Raw genomic sequence first — 19,227 nt, forward strand, 5'->3', positions numbered from 1 at the left:
ATATTAACCTCAACAAGCACCACTAACAAACACCTGGGATACAAGGGAATATGTGTATAATCTACACTCTGACACAACCAGGGCACCTAGTTTCTCCCTGACTAGGGGGGGGGGTGAACGCGGTCGACTACACTTCAGTAGGGAGGAGGCACTCAACTGCCTCGTTAGAGTCCGGTAATTAGAGGTATTAATGACTCATTATCCCCATCAGAGCCTTCGTGGCTTCGCGGTTCGTCGCCTGAAAATTAACTCATTGTGGAGTTTTGTTTCTCTTGTCATTATAACAAGTTTACCTGGTTTACAACCAACCTGTTATCGTCTATTCACTACTTTAAGTGCAAGATATAGTATTAATATTTATCTATAAATTTGAGCGTTTTCTTTCTTCTCTTTTTCTTTAAATTTATTTCTTTCTTCCCTTTCACTTTTTTTATCTAAGACTAGGGTTCATTTATGGCTATTAGTGGAGGAACCTGGTGAAAGTGCAAGCAAGGGTTGTAATTCTACTTCAGCTCAGTTAAAGCCTACTCCTAGAGACCAATTTATTTCATGAGCTCATTATATGCATTATTAGGAATAAAGTTTTTTAAGTCATATATGGAACAAGATGAGCCCATTGCCAGAGCCTTCATGTGACCGGTAGACCTGATGTCTCAACCTGTTGGGCAATACGTTCCAGATGAGGCAGCCGAGGAATCTAGGAAGTGAAATGATCGCTGATGGAGTAATGTTATTGAGAAAAGCACTTCCAGCATAAGGATGCTCAAGTTTCTAAGAAGCTAGTGTTACGTGTGCCGGGTACTGGTTGAAACTGGGCCAGGTGCAGAACTTTCAGAATGTTGGCCTTGTACATAACAGTAAGACCACCAACGTCACGACGGTGTTGCAGACTTTGATGTTCAGACCATCCTAGTCTTGACTTGGTCAAGACTAGAGATCACGGTCAAGACTTCTTGCACGGCCAAGATCACGGTCAAGGTCCACAGTGTTTAAGAGAAGTTGTAAAGCACCTCCAAAGGATACCTGATCAACAAGGCTGTGACTAATACGTCAGGCTGCGAGCAGCCGCGTCCAACAGCCTGGTTGACCAGTCCAGCAACCAGGAGGCCTGGTCGATGACCGGGCCGTAGGCACGCTAAGCCCCGAAAACCCCTCAAGGCAACCTCAAGGTAACGGCTCTCCACTCAGTCCAAAAATCTGATGCTTAATGGAGGGGAAGAGGGGGGGGGGACCTGCTGCATGGGTAACAGCTTCTCCTCCATATCTACCTACCCAGGCTTTGCGCCCTATTTAGATGACACAGTTAAGGTTTAGCTCGCCATTATATAGAATGGGCATAAACAATTCACTAGAACACATCCACCATAGAATGAACAAACTTGTCCCACCAATTAGAAAGTTTCCATATGAAGGGAATTTTAAAGAGTTTAATTTACATTCATCAGAATGGTTAGTTTGACTCTTCAACTATTCTCTCCTCTTGCGTTTTATCTTGTCTTCTACTTTTTCTCCTTCCTCCTTCAGCTCCATCTTCTTATCCTCTCGTACTCCTGTAACTCCTTCATCTTCTGCACCCAGCATCTCACCCTCTGCCCCTTCGCCCGTCTCAATACTCTCTTCTGCCAAATTGCATTACCTCGTCTCATTTCCTGCTGTGTGTCTGGGCAAGGAGGCCCCCTCCCCTCCATCGCCCCCAAGGGATCTATCACCCCACATCTGGCGTCCCACACCTGTGCAGCCTTACATAAGTTCTCCACACACCTGCTGGAGGGATATATGAAAGTAGGATGGAAGTATTCACTCGCTTATAGCGAAGGATAACTCTTGGTTTGAGAAAAGTAAGTTAGAATGCCAAAACTCTCTGAACTAGATTTGTATTTAAGTATTTATATGCAATGTTTTTATCTTCAAGTCAGTCAGCCTATTAAGATATGGCTTGAGCCATCTAAGTCCCATAAAACAGAGTCTAAGTACGTTTTGGGTAATATAAATTTTGTCTTTTCTGAAATTCGCATGTCTGACCATTTGTCCTCTTTAGTGATACTAAATTTGGCTATGGGCGTCATGTGGGTGACGGGGCGTTCATGTGGGTGAACGGGGCGTTCATGTGGGTGACGGGGCGTTCATGTGGGGGAACAGGTCACTGGTTTTCGACTGTCAGCCTGTAAGCTGCAGCATTGTTGACACGGTAAGTGGGTGTTAATAGACTTGGCTAGATTAACCCATGTCAACTTGTGTCCAGATGAGCAGATGGAGAGTTGTAACTGGTATTGTAATGTCCGGAGACTTAAGCCAGGTCCTGGTGTCTCTCATTTGCGTGTCGGGAAAGTGACATTATAAAGACGAGACATCTCGGAGGGTGTAGTCATTATATTTCTCGGTGGGTACTTAATTCAACTTAAAAGTGGTGTGATGTTTTTGGTAGTGGTATGCAATGCCTCCCACAAGCTTGCCCACAAAAGGGGCAAGACACCCTCCCACGGTCTCTTGCCTGGTCATGCTTACTAGTTAGGTTATCTCTCTCTCTCTCTCTCTCTCTCTCTCTCTCTCTCTCTCTCTCTCTCTCTCTCTCTCTCTCTCTCTCTCTCTCTCTCTCTCTCTCTCTCTCCGGTGGGGGGGAGGGGATTAGAGCGGCGAGGCAGCTATTAAAGACGATCAAGTGTAACAGTGAAAAGATAGTGAGAAAGTGCCAAGGTTTAGCACACTTGCCGGGTGTAGTTTAAAAATAGTTTCACTAACCTCCGTGCAGTAAGGATGACATATTTGTACAGGCCAGAGTTCTCCACCGATAACCAACTGTAAATGTGTGTGGTTTTAGCGATAACAAACATAAACCAATTGTTTTAAACAAGTGGAATGTTATTATGGATGAAGTTGGATTTGATATGTGAATATCAACTTATTCGAAAATAGAGAAATGCGATGCACCAGATTTGTATAATTCGGTTTGCGAGTTTGTAAAGTTTTCAAGTTTAAGACACTATAGAGAAAAAGTCAGACTTAACGGCAATGCTGGTTTTATGAAGACGGAAAAAAATGAAGTCCACTACGGGCTCACCATAGCCCGTGCTGCTTGGAACTTTTTGTTCCAAGCAGCGAATCTTAAACAACTACAACATGAAAACGAAAGTATTTCTATATATTATTTATAAATGATAAGATTTTGGCGCAATTTAGAGAAATTGTAGTCGTGAGCGACACACCGGTGAAGCGAGTTTCTTACACAAAAATTGCATAAATTTTATGCTATTTTAAAATATAAGAAAATATTTAATTCTTAACTTACAAGTGAACTACTTACGAAATTTCTGATCTAAGCAAACCTAAGTAATGTGGATGTTATAGATACAGCCCAAAAGCCGTGCTTCGTTATTTGTATCCAATAATTGGTAATGTCGGGAGCCGATCGGCCGAGCGGACAGCACACTGGACTCGTGATCCTGTGGTCCCGGGTTTGATCCCGAGCGCCGGCGAGAAACAATGGGCAGAGTTTCTTTCACCCGATGCCCCTGTTACCTAGCAGTAAAATAGGTACCTGGGTGTTAGTCAGCCGTCACGGGCTGCTTCCTAGGGGTGCAGGCCTGGTCTAGGACCGGGCCGCGGGGACACTAAAAAAAGGCCCGAAATCATCTCAAGATAACCTCAAGATAACGTAAACATAATATTCAAGGTTTTTTGCATGTAGTGGTATAAGAGCGAGGCGGGATAGAGAGAGACGCCCCACCGCCAGCACTCACACGTCACCTTCAGGAGGCAAACAGCGTTCCGCTCATAACCCTGTTTTGTCAACAAACAATCTATGTTGAGCCGACAAACACACCGTGTTTGGTTTTGCCTGAAGCGCCGCTTGGCACGTGATCTCCGGTATCGAAATCAGTTTGTTGTGTTTTACAGATTAATTCTTTTCTGTTTGTCGAGGAATCACCGAAGATTTAAGGCTCCAAACAATAGCCCCCTCTGACTCGAGCCGGACAAACAGCGGTGACTGTGCTCAGAATACGGGTATCGGAACTCTGCAACGCGAGACATAAGAGATCATGGTTTACCCGAAGTACAGAATGATGGAATACTAATATTTTTATATTTTTAGTACTCTGCATATTAAATGTTGTATCTGATAGTAATATATTTTGTGTGGATAAGTGCTTACATCTGCCATGTAGCTGAACACCTGCCACGATAACCGGGGCTGGTATTCATCCCATAGCATACATAAACACTGCTGCTGCCCAACTGGCTCTGTTGTACGAGAAGCAGGATGCTACTCCAGGTTTGGGCATCCGGCCATGCAGGTATAGCCAGATGATGCTTCAAACGTAAGCACACGCTAACGAGCAATAAGTCCTGTGGAGCGTAGGTCCTGTGGAGCGTAGGTCCTGTGGAGCGTAGGTCCTGTGGAGCGTAGGTCCTGTGGAGCGTAGGTCCTGTGGAGCGTAGGTCCTGTGGAGCGTAGGTCCTGTGGAGCGTAGGTCCTGTGGAGCGTAGGTCCTGTGGAGCGTAGGTCCTGTGGAGCGTAGGTCCTGTGGAGCGTAGGTCCTGTGGAGCGTAGGTCCTGTGGAGCGTAGGTCCTGTGGAATGCATCAGTACGACCAACAGCGAGCAGGACCTGCATTACTTTTTTTTTCCTATATCACTGTTCTAATGGAATAGCAAATTCAATTTCTGTACCAATTATTTGGTTCCTGCTCCAGTACGTCCGTCGACAAAGGCTCATTAATTTCACTGGGGAACATCCCTATGTTTTGCATGGGCGATTGCACAAATAAATATACATATACCTACGCACACACATTATTCATAGGGTTAACAAAAACACATTAAGAATACAAATACTGTTATAACCCACAGCTCGGCTTTCTGAATCAGTGATTATTGAGTATTGAAATGCTGTTCAAAACTGAAGGGACACTATTGTTGAAATTGTAGATAATTGTCGAGCAAAAGACCTAGCAGCCTTTTAAGGGTTCGTGAGCCTGTGACACTAGTATACTGATCAACTTGCAAGTATAGTTCAGTTCTGAACAGGCGAGGACTATATTATACTCTCATTGTCTACCACTCTCATTGTAAACGGTGAGTCACAATAACGTGGCTGAAGATATGATGATCAAATCATACATCAGAAGATGAGGGGAGGACGACGTTTCGGTCCGTGCTGGCCCATTATCAAGGCCATTTTGGAGTCAAATCCATAATAAAGTCGATTATCAAGACCATTATCAAGTCCATTAGCAAGCACAATCGACTTGATAATGGTCCAGGATGGACCGAAACGTCGTCGTCGTCTCTTCATCTTCTGATGTGTGGTCTGGTCAACATAAACTGTGTTCATACACCTGGCAGTGAGGTAAACCTTCCGGTGTATGTAGCAGTGTTGTTGAAATTTAACTTGGTTATTGAAGATACTAAAGCAGCCAGGAAGGGGCTTCAACATGAACATAAATCAACATATCAACTAATGAACAAACCATCAATAACTCCCAAGTATATTCACTATTTCGATTTGAAGCATAGTTTTCCACAATGAATATTCTCTCTTGAATTTTGGACACCATTCCAGTACTTACTGATCACCAAAAAAAATAATAGTCTGTGTATCATAGCATTTGCATTCGTAATGTACTGAATATTTGGATCAGCCTGAATGTGTAAACATATTAGCGAGGGGGCATTTTAAGGAAAGCATTGACGTGGTTCACAGGCCAATCACAGCCCACCACCAGCCTGGCTCCGGCGCTTTACGACCGGCAGCCAGCCATTCATCTTGTTTACAACCTTTCCACGTGCGTTTTTGTTTACAGTATTGTTGTAGTTTAAAAAAAAACAGAGTTGGTTGGGTGACAAAAGTTTCGACACTAAAGTTTAAGTACCAGAGCTTTTGATATTTAAGGCACCTGTTGTACTGTCTGGGGCAATATCTAGATATTTTTCTTCAATTTTCCTTGTTGTCGTTGGTTTAAATTCAGCAACTCTGAACAGAAAATTGGAAGTAGCCCAGGCTATGGTGAGCCCGTAGTGGACTTAGCTGCCACAGGAGCGGGGCTGTATGTTCCTTCTTTTTTGTATTAAATGTTTCCTAGTCTTTGTGACAGCTTTTGAACATTTTCTCTAACACCTGCAGTCAAAATAGTCTTCTCGAGTGTGTGATGTGCGAGGACATTTGCTAGTGAAAAAGCGTCCACTCGGAGAGATGGTGTGTGTGTGTGTGTGTGTGTGTGTGTGTGTGTGTGTGTGTGTGTGTGTGTGTGTGTGTAACACAGAGCTTACTATAATGAGAACTAAGAGAGAGCTACAGACCTGTTCAACTTTACCTAACTCCTAATTCAGCTTCACATAATTATGGTCTCCAAGACGATAATTATAAACTTATACTTACTGCATCACGTTCGCTACCACCTCACACTCACACTCAGTTAAGGCAAGTGCTTATGTCAAGTGTTCACCCTTAAACCTAACAAAACAATTGACTATCACACCATTAATGTGGCATCACCAATAATAGGACATAATAAGCCTTTCTTCCACACTACACCAACTTTCGCTCTGCCTCTCTCGACAGAATCTTTATCACAAAATAGAAGGGCAAAAACTCTCAGCCTCAGAATTGGTCTCTCATTGCCGCATATCTACACGTCTTATCTTCGCAACTATGCGCTTTCAAACAGAAACTAACACCAAAGTAGCAAGGCAGGTGTCCAGTGGCAAATTATTGACTGTCAATTAGAAATCCCCAGCATGTAGAGCCCTCACACCAAAGAGGCGAGTTCTTTATATCTTGCAAGCAGTCACACGCATTGCCTAGACAGTGTTATCAGCAGCATCATTATGGTGTTGTAAGATTAGGTTATTAAATTCGTTTGGTATTTTATTCTATATAATTGATGTGTGTGCTATATCCAGCATGGCATTCAGGAATGCAAACAATCTTTTATCCAGCCTGTATTGTGACCTCAGAGACTAGAGAGTTGAATAAGGGCTTTCTGACTTCTAATCCTGACTTTGTATGCAGGCACATCAGTCTCAGAGGCTCGGTTCTCAATATCACGTTAGCTATTCAACTTGTCCTTTTACAAAGAACGTCGCTTTTCGATCGTATGCGTTACCTAAGGCCAAAACTTGTCGTACTAGAAAATGGAAGCGGCTCGCGAAAGGGACGTAACTGTCCCGTTTTCTGTTTTGGGTCCTCTGGTAGGTTAGGAGAGGACAGTCTGATTTATCAGTTATTCACTTTCCGCTGACTGTGACACACTCACAGCTCATTTAATTACACTTTTACACCATGAGCATTACATCCCACCCCTACATCGACCTCAACCATTCTTGTCATACCGTTACATCCTGATTATTACTTTCACTATTATATCAACATTCAACCCCTAAGAATCATGCCGAATACCGTTCATAATTATCATCTCTGCATTCTATCTCTCTCTCCATCACTCTATCAGTTACATTTCACTATAAAATAGACAATCTGCTTAAGAATGGTCCAGGACGGACCGAAACGTCGTCGTCCCTTCATTTTCTAGTGTGTGGATTGGTCAACACTATTGCACTTTCTTTATCTCGCTCTCATTTTCACCCTATCATTAACTAATTCAGACTTCATAGCACCCTCACTTGGACACCTTAAGAAAGAGCCTCGGTAGACAGTATACCGAGGTACACATTTAAGGGAGCATTACTTTAGGATCCCTACTTCAGTATTCATGGTTGGATTAAGGTCAACTTTGTTCTGTACAGTTCGTTAGTGACGCCAAGAATATCAAATGTAGATTCCAGTGCCATATTTAACGAACACTTAGGACAACTCATAGTTGTTTCCAGTCAAATATGACAATATCTTGACAAAGAAGGCGATCATCAGTGAGCTGTTTCAAAGAGTTACTGTCTGTAAATGTTTGAATTTACTGTTACAGTAAATCATTTACTGTCTGTAAATGATGTATATAAATGTAAATAACTAACGGAGCTTGATGGTCCTGGACGGACTGAAATGTGGTCACGTGTTTGTCTTCAGATGTGCAGAGTTATACGTGTCTCATTTCACTCATTTGTCTCATTTCACTCATTTGTCTCATCGAAGACCCAAACACCAGGGTGAAAAAATACGAGACAGTTAACCTATCCACCTGACTATGGCTGCTCACTGAGAGGGGGATCCTGTAAGTACCTAACTGGTCCCCAACTGAAACTTTCAAACTCTTCCACGGAACACCACTAAAGTATCTGAAGATAATCCACTCACTACACGCAGAAATCACAATAGCGTGATGCATCAAATGAACAGATCCACAAGGGCCGTGAAAAGGATTCGAACCTACGTCTTTTTGCCCATGTCGTAGCTCAGTCGATAAAGGCAGCGTCTGGGATTCTCCCGAACGTAGGTTCGAATCCTCGTCACGGCCCTTGTGGATTTGTTCATAATCCACTCCTTCATCCATGTCATACAAGATGCATTCCACAACAGCGTGGACAGAACTGGGTCAAATCTTACCACCCACATTATTGTTGACTGAATCTTATATATATACTCAATCTTAGGATAGATGATAGGGTAATAATAATTTATTTAAAAATACCTTTATAATCTGGAATTTACTAACATCTAGTTAACAATGGCTTGCCACATATAATTTTAACAATAGTTTAATTAAAGATTTTATAAAAATATTTTCTTTACAGTGAAGCATTTTTACCGTCATCGAGAGAGAGAAACAAATTAGATAATTCACTAAAAGAAATAATTAGGAGTAATTCCGTTAATAACTTTAATAGCAAACAAGATAAACAAATTTCCCCCTCGCAAGTTCTTAAGTCTGTTTACCACTCTGTAATGAAACAATTACACTAACTGCCTCATTCCGGCCCTTGGGGATTAGTTCACCAACTGCCTAGTTTGGATTTAATGATCTATTTCTCCCAGAACCTGTTTGCAGTCCTTAACTATCTCACTATCTCATCTTCACTATCACGCGTTACTGTTGACATACGCATTCTCCCAATCATATGTGATGGTGAGATAATTGTTCTTAACATCATCATTAAGCTCTTGCTATTCCATTTTTACTCATTTACCTTATCACATTCTCACGACACTCACTTTCACTCCCTGAACTTCCACACATTCGGTCATAAACTCGTCATTTTCAGCTTTCATTTGCTCACTATTAGTAGTAGGCATCCATCAGTCTCAGGAGACTATGGTGTTGTGCTCTGGAGTGGCCTCACTAGGGCGCAAAGCCAGGCTAGGTTGATATGGAGGAAAAGCTGTTACCCAGGCAGCAGGTCCTCCCTCTCCACGGCGCCGAAAGTTCCCAATGGAAAGGCGAACGCCAATACGATTGGTTCCAGCGCCGACGCAGGAACTGAATTCCGGGTTACTATTACTCACTATTACACCCTAGCTAATAGGCTCTAATTAACACTTTCACTACTGCACGCTTGCTATAACATCTTTCTTACCTAATGTCTCTATCATGTTTTTATTGTTACACCTCACTATCATCGTCACCCTCATCACAATCACACTTGTCATCACGTTATTACAGCAAGAGCACTATCACACCCTCATTGTCAAACTCTCACCATCATGATATTAAAGCAACACCACCACATTTCTCACTTTCACCATCTCTAATGAGCTAGCATCGCGTTCTGTCGCAGCCACACTCTTCATGTACCCCATTCGCGCTCCAAATCGCGATCAACGCGGTCACGCGAACCTCCGTTTGGGCGCTACAGGTGATTAAACTCTGGCATTAAGTCACCTGATGTGAGGCTAGCGAGTGACGGGCTCACCATAGCCCGTGCTACTTGGAACTTTTTGTTCCCAGTAGCTGAATCTAACACAACGTTAGCGAGGCTCTTAAGAGTGCCACCGGGTGCCAGAGTCCCGCCTGTATATCAGTGTTTGTGCCAATGGTGAATTACGGCCGGGTTCTGGTCGAGAGACACGGTTGACTTGGGCGTTAAATCATGGTTGATTCTGCGGTAAATTACATGTGACCTTTCTAACGACAAGTTAAGGGGTGATTACTTAGGTGAATCACAGTTGATTTATATGGTAATGGCATGTTTGTTTCTGATGTAAACCATGACAGAATTCTGAAGTAAATTATAACTGACTTTCCATCAGTTTAGAGTTTTTTCGATTGTAATTGTTGGTATCGGAGGCAAACAATGGTTGATTTTTGGCCTAAATTCCGTTCCATAAGTGCGATTGATTTTCACTAAATTTTGAGTGATCATTACAGTATATTTCAACTGATTCTCAAGGAAAACCCCAATGTTTACTCTGAGATTTTTCCTCATAGTAAATTTCTGTTGAAACTTATGATAAATTTAGATTGATTTCCATGGAGTAATAGACACTTGCTGGTTGGTCAATGTTACGAACCCGGATCCAGCGTCCGAGCCCACGGAGCTGTGACGACCGCGCCATCTGTGGGTCAGCTCCCGAAACCCCCTCCAAACGGACGACGACACCTGGTGAGGACGACGAGTATTGGCCACAAGGGCCAGTTTCCAGTCCTGTTCAGCGCTCAACACAGCCGCTGCTGACCTCTGGTGAGGTGGTGCTCAGACACCAGCGCCATCTATGGAGTGGATAGGTGGGCGTTTGTGTCTGAGCCTGTAAGTGAGGTGTTTTAGTGCCCCTGCTATTGATGACGTGTCTGTTTACAGAGTCGACCTGGGACTGCTGTGATGGAAGTTGAGTCAGTCTACCCGAGGCAGCCGTCTCCATACCTTGTGCTTTGCTGCAGCAGCTGTGAAGTCGTCCCCCGGAAGAACACTGTGGTGTTACCCTGCCAGTGGAGTGGCAGTAGAAGGATTACCCGGGACCGACTGCTGGAGACGTTTATCCACTGGGGTATTGAGGACAGGAGAGTGATTTGTGGTATCACACGAGACTCCTGTCTAGGGCGTTACCCTAATATCGCCCGTGGAGTGGCCTGACCAGCCTTGCTGATCTGGAACCTGCCAGCAGACCTGCTGAACGTGTGGTTGACGGCCTCCACGACGGTGCCCTCAGTGGACCTGTGTTTTGGCTGACCTGTGGCCAGGGTAGGCTCCACTTCTCAGAAGAATTCGTTGTGAGGCCACGAAGAAGCACCGAGGACTCAGCACCGAGAGTTTTGTACCAGAGTCTTCAGCAGAAGACTACAGTGTATTTCCCCTGTAAATAAGTGTTAATACCCCTCCCCCTGTGTAACCTTTTTATATATTATTTATTGGTGGCGGACATTATATTATATTAAGTTCTTAACTTTCTTTCCCTTCCCCCTTTAAGTTTCTTGCGTCACGGATCACATCCCTTGAAAGCCACTACTGGCTTGGGGTCGGATATAACTTCCTCTAACAACATCAGAGTAAGAACCCCGTTGCGTCCCGAGAGGGCCGTAACAGTCAATACTCTACTTTGATGGCCTTATTAATCCTCTCGCGGGTGATATTCACTCATGAAGATATCATTATTCATTAAAAGTTTGCTAGCTCACTTATGTCACACCTTCTAGTGATAACAAACCTCTCAGAAGGGAATCTTAGTGTCATTCGGCTATCTTAGACATGATCAGATTATTAGATATATAATATCATGAAATATTGAATATAAAAAGCAGTATCGACGGCTATGGGGAGGAGAAGGTATAAACGCTGTGTGTAAAAAGATTTGATCATACTACTTTAACCTACAACATAACCTGAATCTACCTAAAGTTGTACCTGAAGTCATTATCTCTCTAGTGGCCTCGACAGGAACAGGAAGCCGGCAGGGATGTCAAAGGTCCCCCCCCCCCCCCCACATATAAGTGACATAGCCTCGAGCTACCAAAAAATGTTCAAAATGACTGGGCAGGACTTTGGCGGCATAATTCAAAGTCTGTGTGAATAATAACTGACTGATCAATAATAACTGGTGTGAATAATAACTGACTGATCAATAATAACTGGTGTGAATAATAAATGGCCCAGAGAACCACTTGACACAAGGTACACACTTGAAACTTGTATTTTTTTATTTATATATACAAGAGTTCTTACATTCTTGTAAAGCCACTAGTACGCACAGCGTTTCGGTCAGGTCATTAATTTTAATTTCCCCTGGAATACGGCCCGCTAAATTGTTTAACAACCAGGTACCCATTTACTGCTGGGTGAAGAGAGGCGTATAGTTAAGGACTGGCGCCAAGTTAATCCTCCCAGGCCAGGATAGGAACCCAGGCCAAATCGCTTGCAAAGGGCGGGGCGAGTGTCTTACCATTGCGCCACGGGGACTGTTTCTCGAGTGATCTTGAGCTTTGTATATTGGTGACGATTAGGGTACGCAGAACAGAGCTTGGGAAAGATTTACTTGGGCACATTTGATCGTCGTGGTTAGGTTATCTTGTGATAATTTCGGGGATTTTTAGTGTCCCCGCGGCCCGGTCCTCGACCAGGCCTCCACCCCCAGGAAGCAGCCCGTGACAGCTAACACCCAGGTACCTATTTACTGCTAGGTAACAGGGGCATAGGTTGGAAGAAACTCTGCCCATTGTTTCTCTCCGGCGCCTGGTATCGAACCCAGGATCACAAGTCCAGCGTGCTGTCCACTCGGCCGACCGGCTTCCCGGTGGTGGGTGTTAATGGAGGATGGGTCGGGGCAGGGGAGAGATTTCGTCACGTTATGTGGATGGTAGAGCTGGACACTTGTGAATATCTCAGATAGCTGAGACAATACGTCAACCAGACCACACACTAGAAGGTGAAGGGACGACGACGTTTCGGCGAGTGTCACAGTCGACTTGCGAATGGTCCAGGACGGTCCGAAACGTCGTCGTCCCTTCACCTTCTAGTGTGTGGTCTGGTCAACATACTTCAGCCACGTTATTGTGACTCATCGTCTACAATACGTCAATTTCTGCATATCTCTTTGGTGAGAATGTTGAAGAAAGTGTTGCCGTTGTGTTCTAGAATAGAAATGAGGAATGAGTAGCAGTGTAAAGTCTTTTTAGAGCCCTATATATATTATTAAAAATAATGGATTATTTTGTAGGTGGATCCCTATTTCAGTGCTGGAAGATATGCAGGCTTCATAGCATGTGTGACGTTAGACCATTCGGAAGCCGAATAAAGCACGTTAATCCTAGACTTATAACTGCGAGATTTCGTGTGAGTGTTATGATAATATGGATGGTCATTACCATAATAATTAAATCATCTCAGTTTACGCATAAAATCTCGTGCAACCGTTTTCTATATTTAGAAATATCGCACAGACTCGTTTTCTTTTACACTTAAAATGACAAACTTAGCTAAAAGCCTTACATGTTGCGTTGCATTTAATATATGTAAAGATCAGTCGATTTTTGTATAAAGTAAAATATATATTTAATTTATTTTGCTACACAAATTTGTGTCATAGAATTTAAACCTACAAAGGTAGGTAATGGTGAAGTTTAAGCAGTGCACAGAAAAAATAACTTAGTTTTGGCTTTAATAGCTACTGCTAGGCTTAGGCTCGGCTAAAAGTACCTCTGGGAGTTTGTAACATCTGCTGATGTAGATTTGACGAAATGTAAACTGTCTTTTCCGGTTCTAAACCGGATTCCTAACTTGGCTAACATGCGCAACAGGAAACCCTCGTGGAGTCGAATACAGCAAAAAATCTCGTAGATATCTCAGGTTTATACATGGTCCAAGGTCTATACCTGGCCCAGGTTTATACATAGTCCAAGGCCTATTATACGTGGCCCAGGTTTATATATGGTCCAAGGCCTATACCTGGCCCAGGTTTATACATGGTCCAAGACCTATTATACCTGGCCCAGGTTTATACATGATCCAAGACCTATTATACCTGGCCCAGGTTTATACATGGTCCAAGACCTATTATACCTGGCCCAGGTTTATACATGGTCCAAGACCTATTATACCTGGCCTAGGTTTATACATGGTCCAAGACCTATTATACCTGGCCTAGGTTTATACATGGTCCAAGACCTATTATGCCTGGCCCAGGATTATACATGGTCCAAGGCCTATACCTGGCCCAGGTTTATACATGGTCCAAGGCCTATACCTGGCCCAGGATTATACATGAACCAAGACCAACTATACCTGCCCCAGGTTAATACATGGTCCAAGACCTATTATACCTGGCCCAGGTTTATACATGGTCCAAGACCTATACCTGACCCCAAATTATCAGAGAAGTATTATTTTTAGCCAAAACTGCTGGCATAATGCCCTGGAATCCAGGAGAAGGTCTGACACTGCAGGCAGACAGATTACCAGCTGACACAATTTTGCCTCTCTTTCACGCCAACACTATTCAGCTTTCGGCTCCCTCACTATGCGAACACACCGCTAACTCTACCTCATGTCGACACCTGCTATATCAACTGCTATTTTGAATGCGATCGGAGATCATTTTGTTTGTCCTAAATAGCAATATCATAAGATTGATTGCAGTAAAGAGGAGAATTTAAGGGATATTATACCTCGGTTCTCGCTACATATTGAGTTTATTTATGTTTTTGAATTTTGTTCAGAGCCAAATAATACTTGAAGGTCATTTAATAGGTTACTGACGGTCTCAGTGACCTTCAAGGCTGCCAGGAATTCAACTCATCATCAAACATAATGTAAAACGTAATAGAGAGATCACCCGGCGTGAGAAACTCGTCAATTATACACTAAATTTGATGAGTAGATAATAGAAGGGAATTATCAGGGGATATCACCAAGCCATTACGACTATATAGCACTTGGAAGGGGTCTGGATAACAATTTGGCATGGGACGGGAGGGGGGGGAGGGAGGGTTGTTAGGAAGTGAAATTGCATGAAAAATCAGACTTTCTTTTTTGTTTTTATTTTAAGATCCCATAGTTTTTTTTTTTGTTTTTTATTGTTTTTATTTATTGGGAGTTTATTAATGTTAACAAAGGATAATTACAAAAACTTGTATCTTAGGCCTATACAATGACTCGAATTAAATTTCAGTTAAGATGTGCAGTTTTATCATACAAAATACAGTTAATTAAATATTGATACACTAATTTCAGAATTATATAACATGATTGACAAATTTAAAATAGTTTATAGTTTTGTACAGTATATAAATGTATGTATGAATGTATGTATGTATGCATGTATGTAAGTATATATTATGAATGTATATTTTTGTATACTAAATTTCTGTACAAATTCACTGTTTCCCTTTAATAGTTCTCCTGACATTTGGCTCCAAATTCATAAAATTACTGATGAGCATCGTAGTTCAGTATAAGGTAACTAGTAATTGATGTAGAGGAGACGCTGATCGTCAGTCAGGGCCCTATGTCAGCCATGTGTTGTAGAGAATGCTCTTTAACTAGGAACGTTCGTGAGCCATGTATTGTAGAGATAATGCTCTTTAACTAGGGCCCCTTGGTCAGCCATGTATTGTAAAGATGCTAGCTCTTTAACTAGGCCCCTTGGTCAGTCTTATGATGTAGAGGAGATAATGCTCTTCAGCCAGGGTCTTTAAGTCAGGGAAATATTGTAGCAGAGACAATGGTCATCACTCAAGGGCCCTTAGTTTGCCCTATGGTGTAGAGGAGAGACAGGTCGTCAGCCAGGAGCTGACCAATGTCAGTCTCGTCGTGATGTTTCGCTACCTCTCAAAGTTGATTTGATGAACACACAGAGGAGAGATTTCTGAAAGGAAGCTTTTGGTTCATACTGTGCTGCTGCTGTGTTCAGACTGATACAATGTTCACACTGTGCTGTGTTCACATTGGTACGAGGTTCACACTGTGCTGTGTTCACATTGGTACGAGGTTCACACTGTGCTGTGTTCACATTGGTACGAGGTTCACACTGTGCTGTGTTCACACTGGTACGAGGTTCACACTGTGCTGCTGTGTTCACATTGGTACGAGGTTCACACTGTGCTGTGTTCACACTGGTACAAGGATTATCATGCATCTATTGTAACAGTTATGTTCAGCTGCCAAATTGTACAGCATTTATAAGACTATATGACAGCATCGTCCACTTGGCATATATTTTCCGCTTGTTGACATGCCAACAATACTCAGTGTTGATTAAACTGTGTAAAAAGCACTATTAAACACTGAGTATTTATATCAGTTAAAAGTTAAGTAAATTATATATCTTTCAGTAACTGAAATATAAAAATATAAATATTTTCCCCGAAAAATGATTATTTTTACTTTTTATGGTTTTGTATTTTTAATAAAAAAAAAAAAAAGGTTGAAACTACACATTAATACTGTAAGGATTTTTCTGGGGTCCTCTTTGAAGTTTTTGCTGTTTGTGTTGGGCATCGTGCCCGAGGTGCTGCTTGTAGCGTTGCAACAAGACGGTCAGCTCTGCGGGCATGCTGTCGACCGCACTCTGCCCGCCGGAGCCACTGCATCTTCCTCCGGCGGCGGCGGCCGACGGCCCCTCGCCCACAGCACAGTCTTGTGCCATCTCTCTGTCACACTCCGCCTCCGACAGCTCCCTCGAGTCGGAGAACGCTGTGGGTGGGTGAAGAGGTCGAGGGGGAGTCAGGGGAGACGCTTCGCTCGAGGATGACTCGCTCGGCACTCTGTAGGAAAATAGGAGTTTGTTTTTTTTTAGTTGGTAATTATTTTTCTTTATTATATCCAATTAAATTAATTTTAAATTAATATCCAATTTCTCACTAATTAATGTTTACGAATAGCATTATGCAACATTCATGGAATCATCAGATGGGGTAGAAGAGGGAAATATAACTGATATATACCAATAGGTGTAAGTTAAAATATATATATAACTTGTGTGGTTAATGCTGCTATTTAAAAGGAAGCTTTCTCTTGTTTAAATATAGTTCCTTATAATATTACCTTAAAATAGTAAGCCCTTTGAGCAAATATATGCTATATTTTACACTCGTTGAACTATACATGTAAGGCAAAGACAGAGATATGTTTTAAATTTGACGCTAAAGATAAGTAACAAGTCACGTGATAATTGACGAGGTATAGAACAGGATTTAGGTCAATTTGCCTCGGGTGCCAGAGAGCAAATAGGTGACTGAACTCCACTGCGGGCTCACCATAGCCCGTGCTACTTGGAACTTTTTGTTCCAGGTTGCGAATCTTAAATAACAACACCAACACCTGAACTCCCCAGACCTATATACTACTCTATTTTACATGCCCATGGACATATGTTATATTTTACATGCCCATGGACATATGTTATATTTTACATGCCCCTGGACATATGTTATATTTTACATGCCCCTGGACATATGTTATATTTTACATGCCCATGGACATATGTTATATTTTACATGCCCATGGACATATGTTATATTTTACATGCCCCTGGACATATGTTATATTTTACATGCCCATGGACATATGTTATATTTTACATGCCCATGGACATATGTTATATTTTACATGCCCATGGACATATGTTATATTTTACATGCCCATGGACATATGTTATATTTTATGATTTTTCAAAACAAACTTCTTTATCACTTCACGGCCAGAAAGATAACCGGTTAATAAATTAAAATAGGCAGAAATGCTTCACATTTTACACAGCATAAAATTTAATAGATATATATAATCAGAATACTGAGGTGCCAGATTAGAACAGTATTTCACTGAGACTATCTCCACAAGTTCAGACTGGCACGCTACACGCGAGTCACTACAGTCGACTAGAACCAACCAGTGAAGCTCGGGGTAATGATACAGACTCGCAAACATTTCCAGTAATATGTAGCAACTTTACTGATAATTAAAAACTCTGCGTTTCACTCCAACGCATCTTGAAAAAAAGTCTTTCGAATATTTAGCCATTTAGATCATCTGACTTTGACTCTTTGCAAATAATGAATTTTAAGTGGAATAAAACTGCTTCAAAACAATGGAGCCTTGAGCTTATCAGAGCTTGTGTACTCTGAAGCTCTGATAAGCTCAAGGTTCTAGAGGAACGCCCCCGTGGCGTCCCTCTAGAGGTTGGGGCATGCACTAACACGCTAACTAGAGATGAGAAGCTTTGTGTGTAGCGGGGAGAGGGGATGAGGGGCATGGTGCGAGCTGTGTCAGCCACGGTCCACCTACATAGCACAGCCTCCACTACCTGAGACTACCTGGCATGGCGAACAGGGGGCAGCGGGTGCGGCCCGACACGCACTGCTGCCTGCTGCTGCTGCTGCTGCTGCTGTGCGGCTAACTGCTGAGAGAGGTGGTGGGGCTTGGGTGGCATCTGAGGGTGCTGATAGTGCTGTCGCTGTGGCTGCTGCACGGGCGAGGAGGCATCGTTGCTCTCCGTGCTGGAGTCACGGCGCGAGGTGTCTGTTCCTGAGTGCAGAAAACAATTAGTACTCTTTACCGCTCGCCGCAACCCGGAGTTAAGCTCCGTAGCGACCATGATAGTCTGCATGTCACTAGAGAGTGGAGATTTCTTCAGCTGAGGTAACGACCATGTTATAGCCACATGAAACAGTTTCTAAGGCTTACCTCTTGACCGGCTCCTGGAGCGATGTGGGCGGCTGCGGGTGTCCTTCCTGGGGTCTTCGGGCCACGCCCTCTGCTCGGAGGCGTCCCCAGCAGGCGCGGGTGTGGACGTGGGCGTGGGCTGGGCTGCGGGGAGGGACTTGGGCCGGCTCCCGTACTCTGCTCGGCTCCGGTTACTTATGTAAGCAATCTCTGTAGGTTATTTGGAGACAGGAGAATGGCGAGATCATTTTGTTGAAATAACTTTATATTAAATATAAGTATACTTGGTGAGGTAGCCGACTGTGTCTGAGGGTATCTCCTTCTCTTCTCATCTCCCCCTCCCCCCACTGCCTCTCCCTTCTCTCTCCTCCTCTTCCCAATCCCTCCTCTCCCCCTCTCTCCCTTTTACTCGTTTCCCCTCCCCTCCGCTCCATTTTCTCTCGTATATCTCCCTTTTTTACCCTCTCTATTCCAATTTTCCCCCTCCTACCTCTTCTCCACCGCCTCCATTCTGTCCTATATTTAATCACTGCCATTCTCTACCCTTCTCTCCTTTACCCATTTCCCTCTACACTCCTCCCCCCCCTCTCTTCTTTCCCTTCACTTCCCTCTCTCTCTCTCTTTCTCTCTCTCTCTCTCTCTCTCTCTCTCTCTCTCTCTCTCTCTCTCTCTCTCTCTCTTTCTCTCTCTCTCTCTCTCTCTCTCTCTCTCTCTCTCTCTCTCTCTCTCTCTCTCTCTCTCTCTCTCTCT

General features: G+C 43.1%; 1 protein-coding gene and 1 long non-coding RNA gene across 4 annotated transcripts in view; one reads left to right on the forward strand and one right to left on the reverse strand.

Annotated features, from left to right (window-relative positions):
* The window catches only part of LOC138356749 (uncharacterized), a 91,660-nt gene that overhangs the window by 52,241 nt on the left and 20,192 nt on the right, over positions 1–19,227 (forward strand). The window lies entirely within an intron of this gene.
* LOC123761457 (cell adhesion molecule Dscam2) overlaps positions 14,806–19,227 on the reverse strand; it is a 335,111-nt gene continuing 330,689 nt past the window's right edge. For 2 of the 3 annotated variants that reach the window (XM_069313061.1, XM_069313058.1), the window contains exons 33-35: positions 18,499–18,687; positions 18,129–18,339; positions 14,806–16,580 (exon numbers count right to left, since the gene is read on the reverse strand). In XM_069313061.1, the coding sequence (XP_069169162.1) occupies positions 16,247–16,580; positions 18,129–18,339; positions 18,499–18,687 (734 nt within the window). In that variant the 3' untranslated portion in view covers positions 14,806–16,246. Of the gene's footprint in view, positions 16,581–18,118; positions 18,340–18,498; positions 18,688–19,227 lie in introns of all 3 variants that reach the window. The other variant, XM_069313071.1, reaches the window with a different exon arrangement.

Source organism: Procambarus clarkii, chromosome 7, assembly GCF_040958095.1.
Source record: "Procambarus clarkii isolate CNS0578487 chromosome 7, FALCON_Pclarkii_2.0, whole genome shotgun sequence".
In the NCBI taxonomy this organism is placed as follows: domain Eukaryota; kingdom Metazoa; phylum Arthropoda; class Malacostraca; order Decapoda; family Cambaridae; genus Procambarus; species Procambarus clarkii.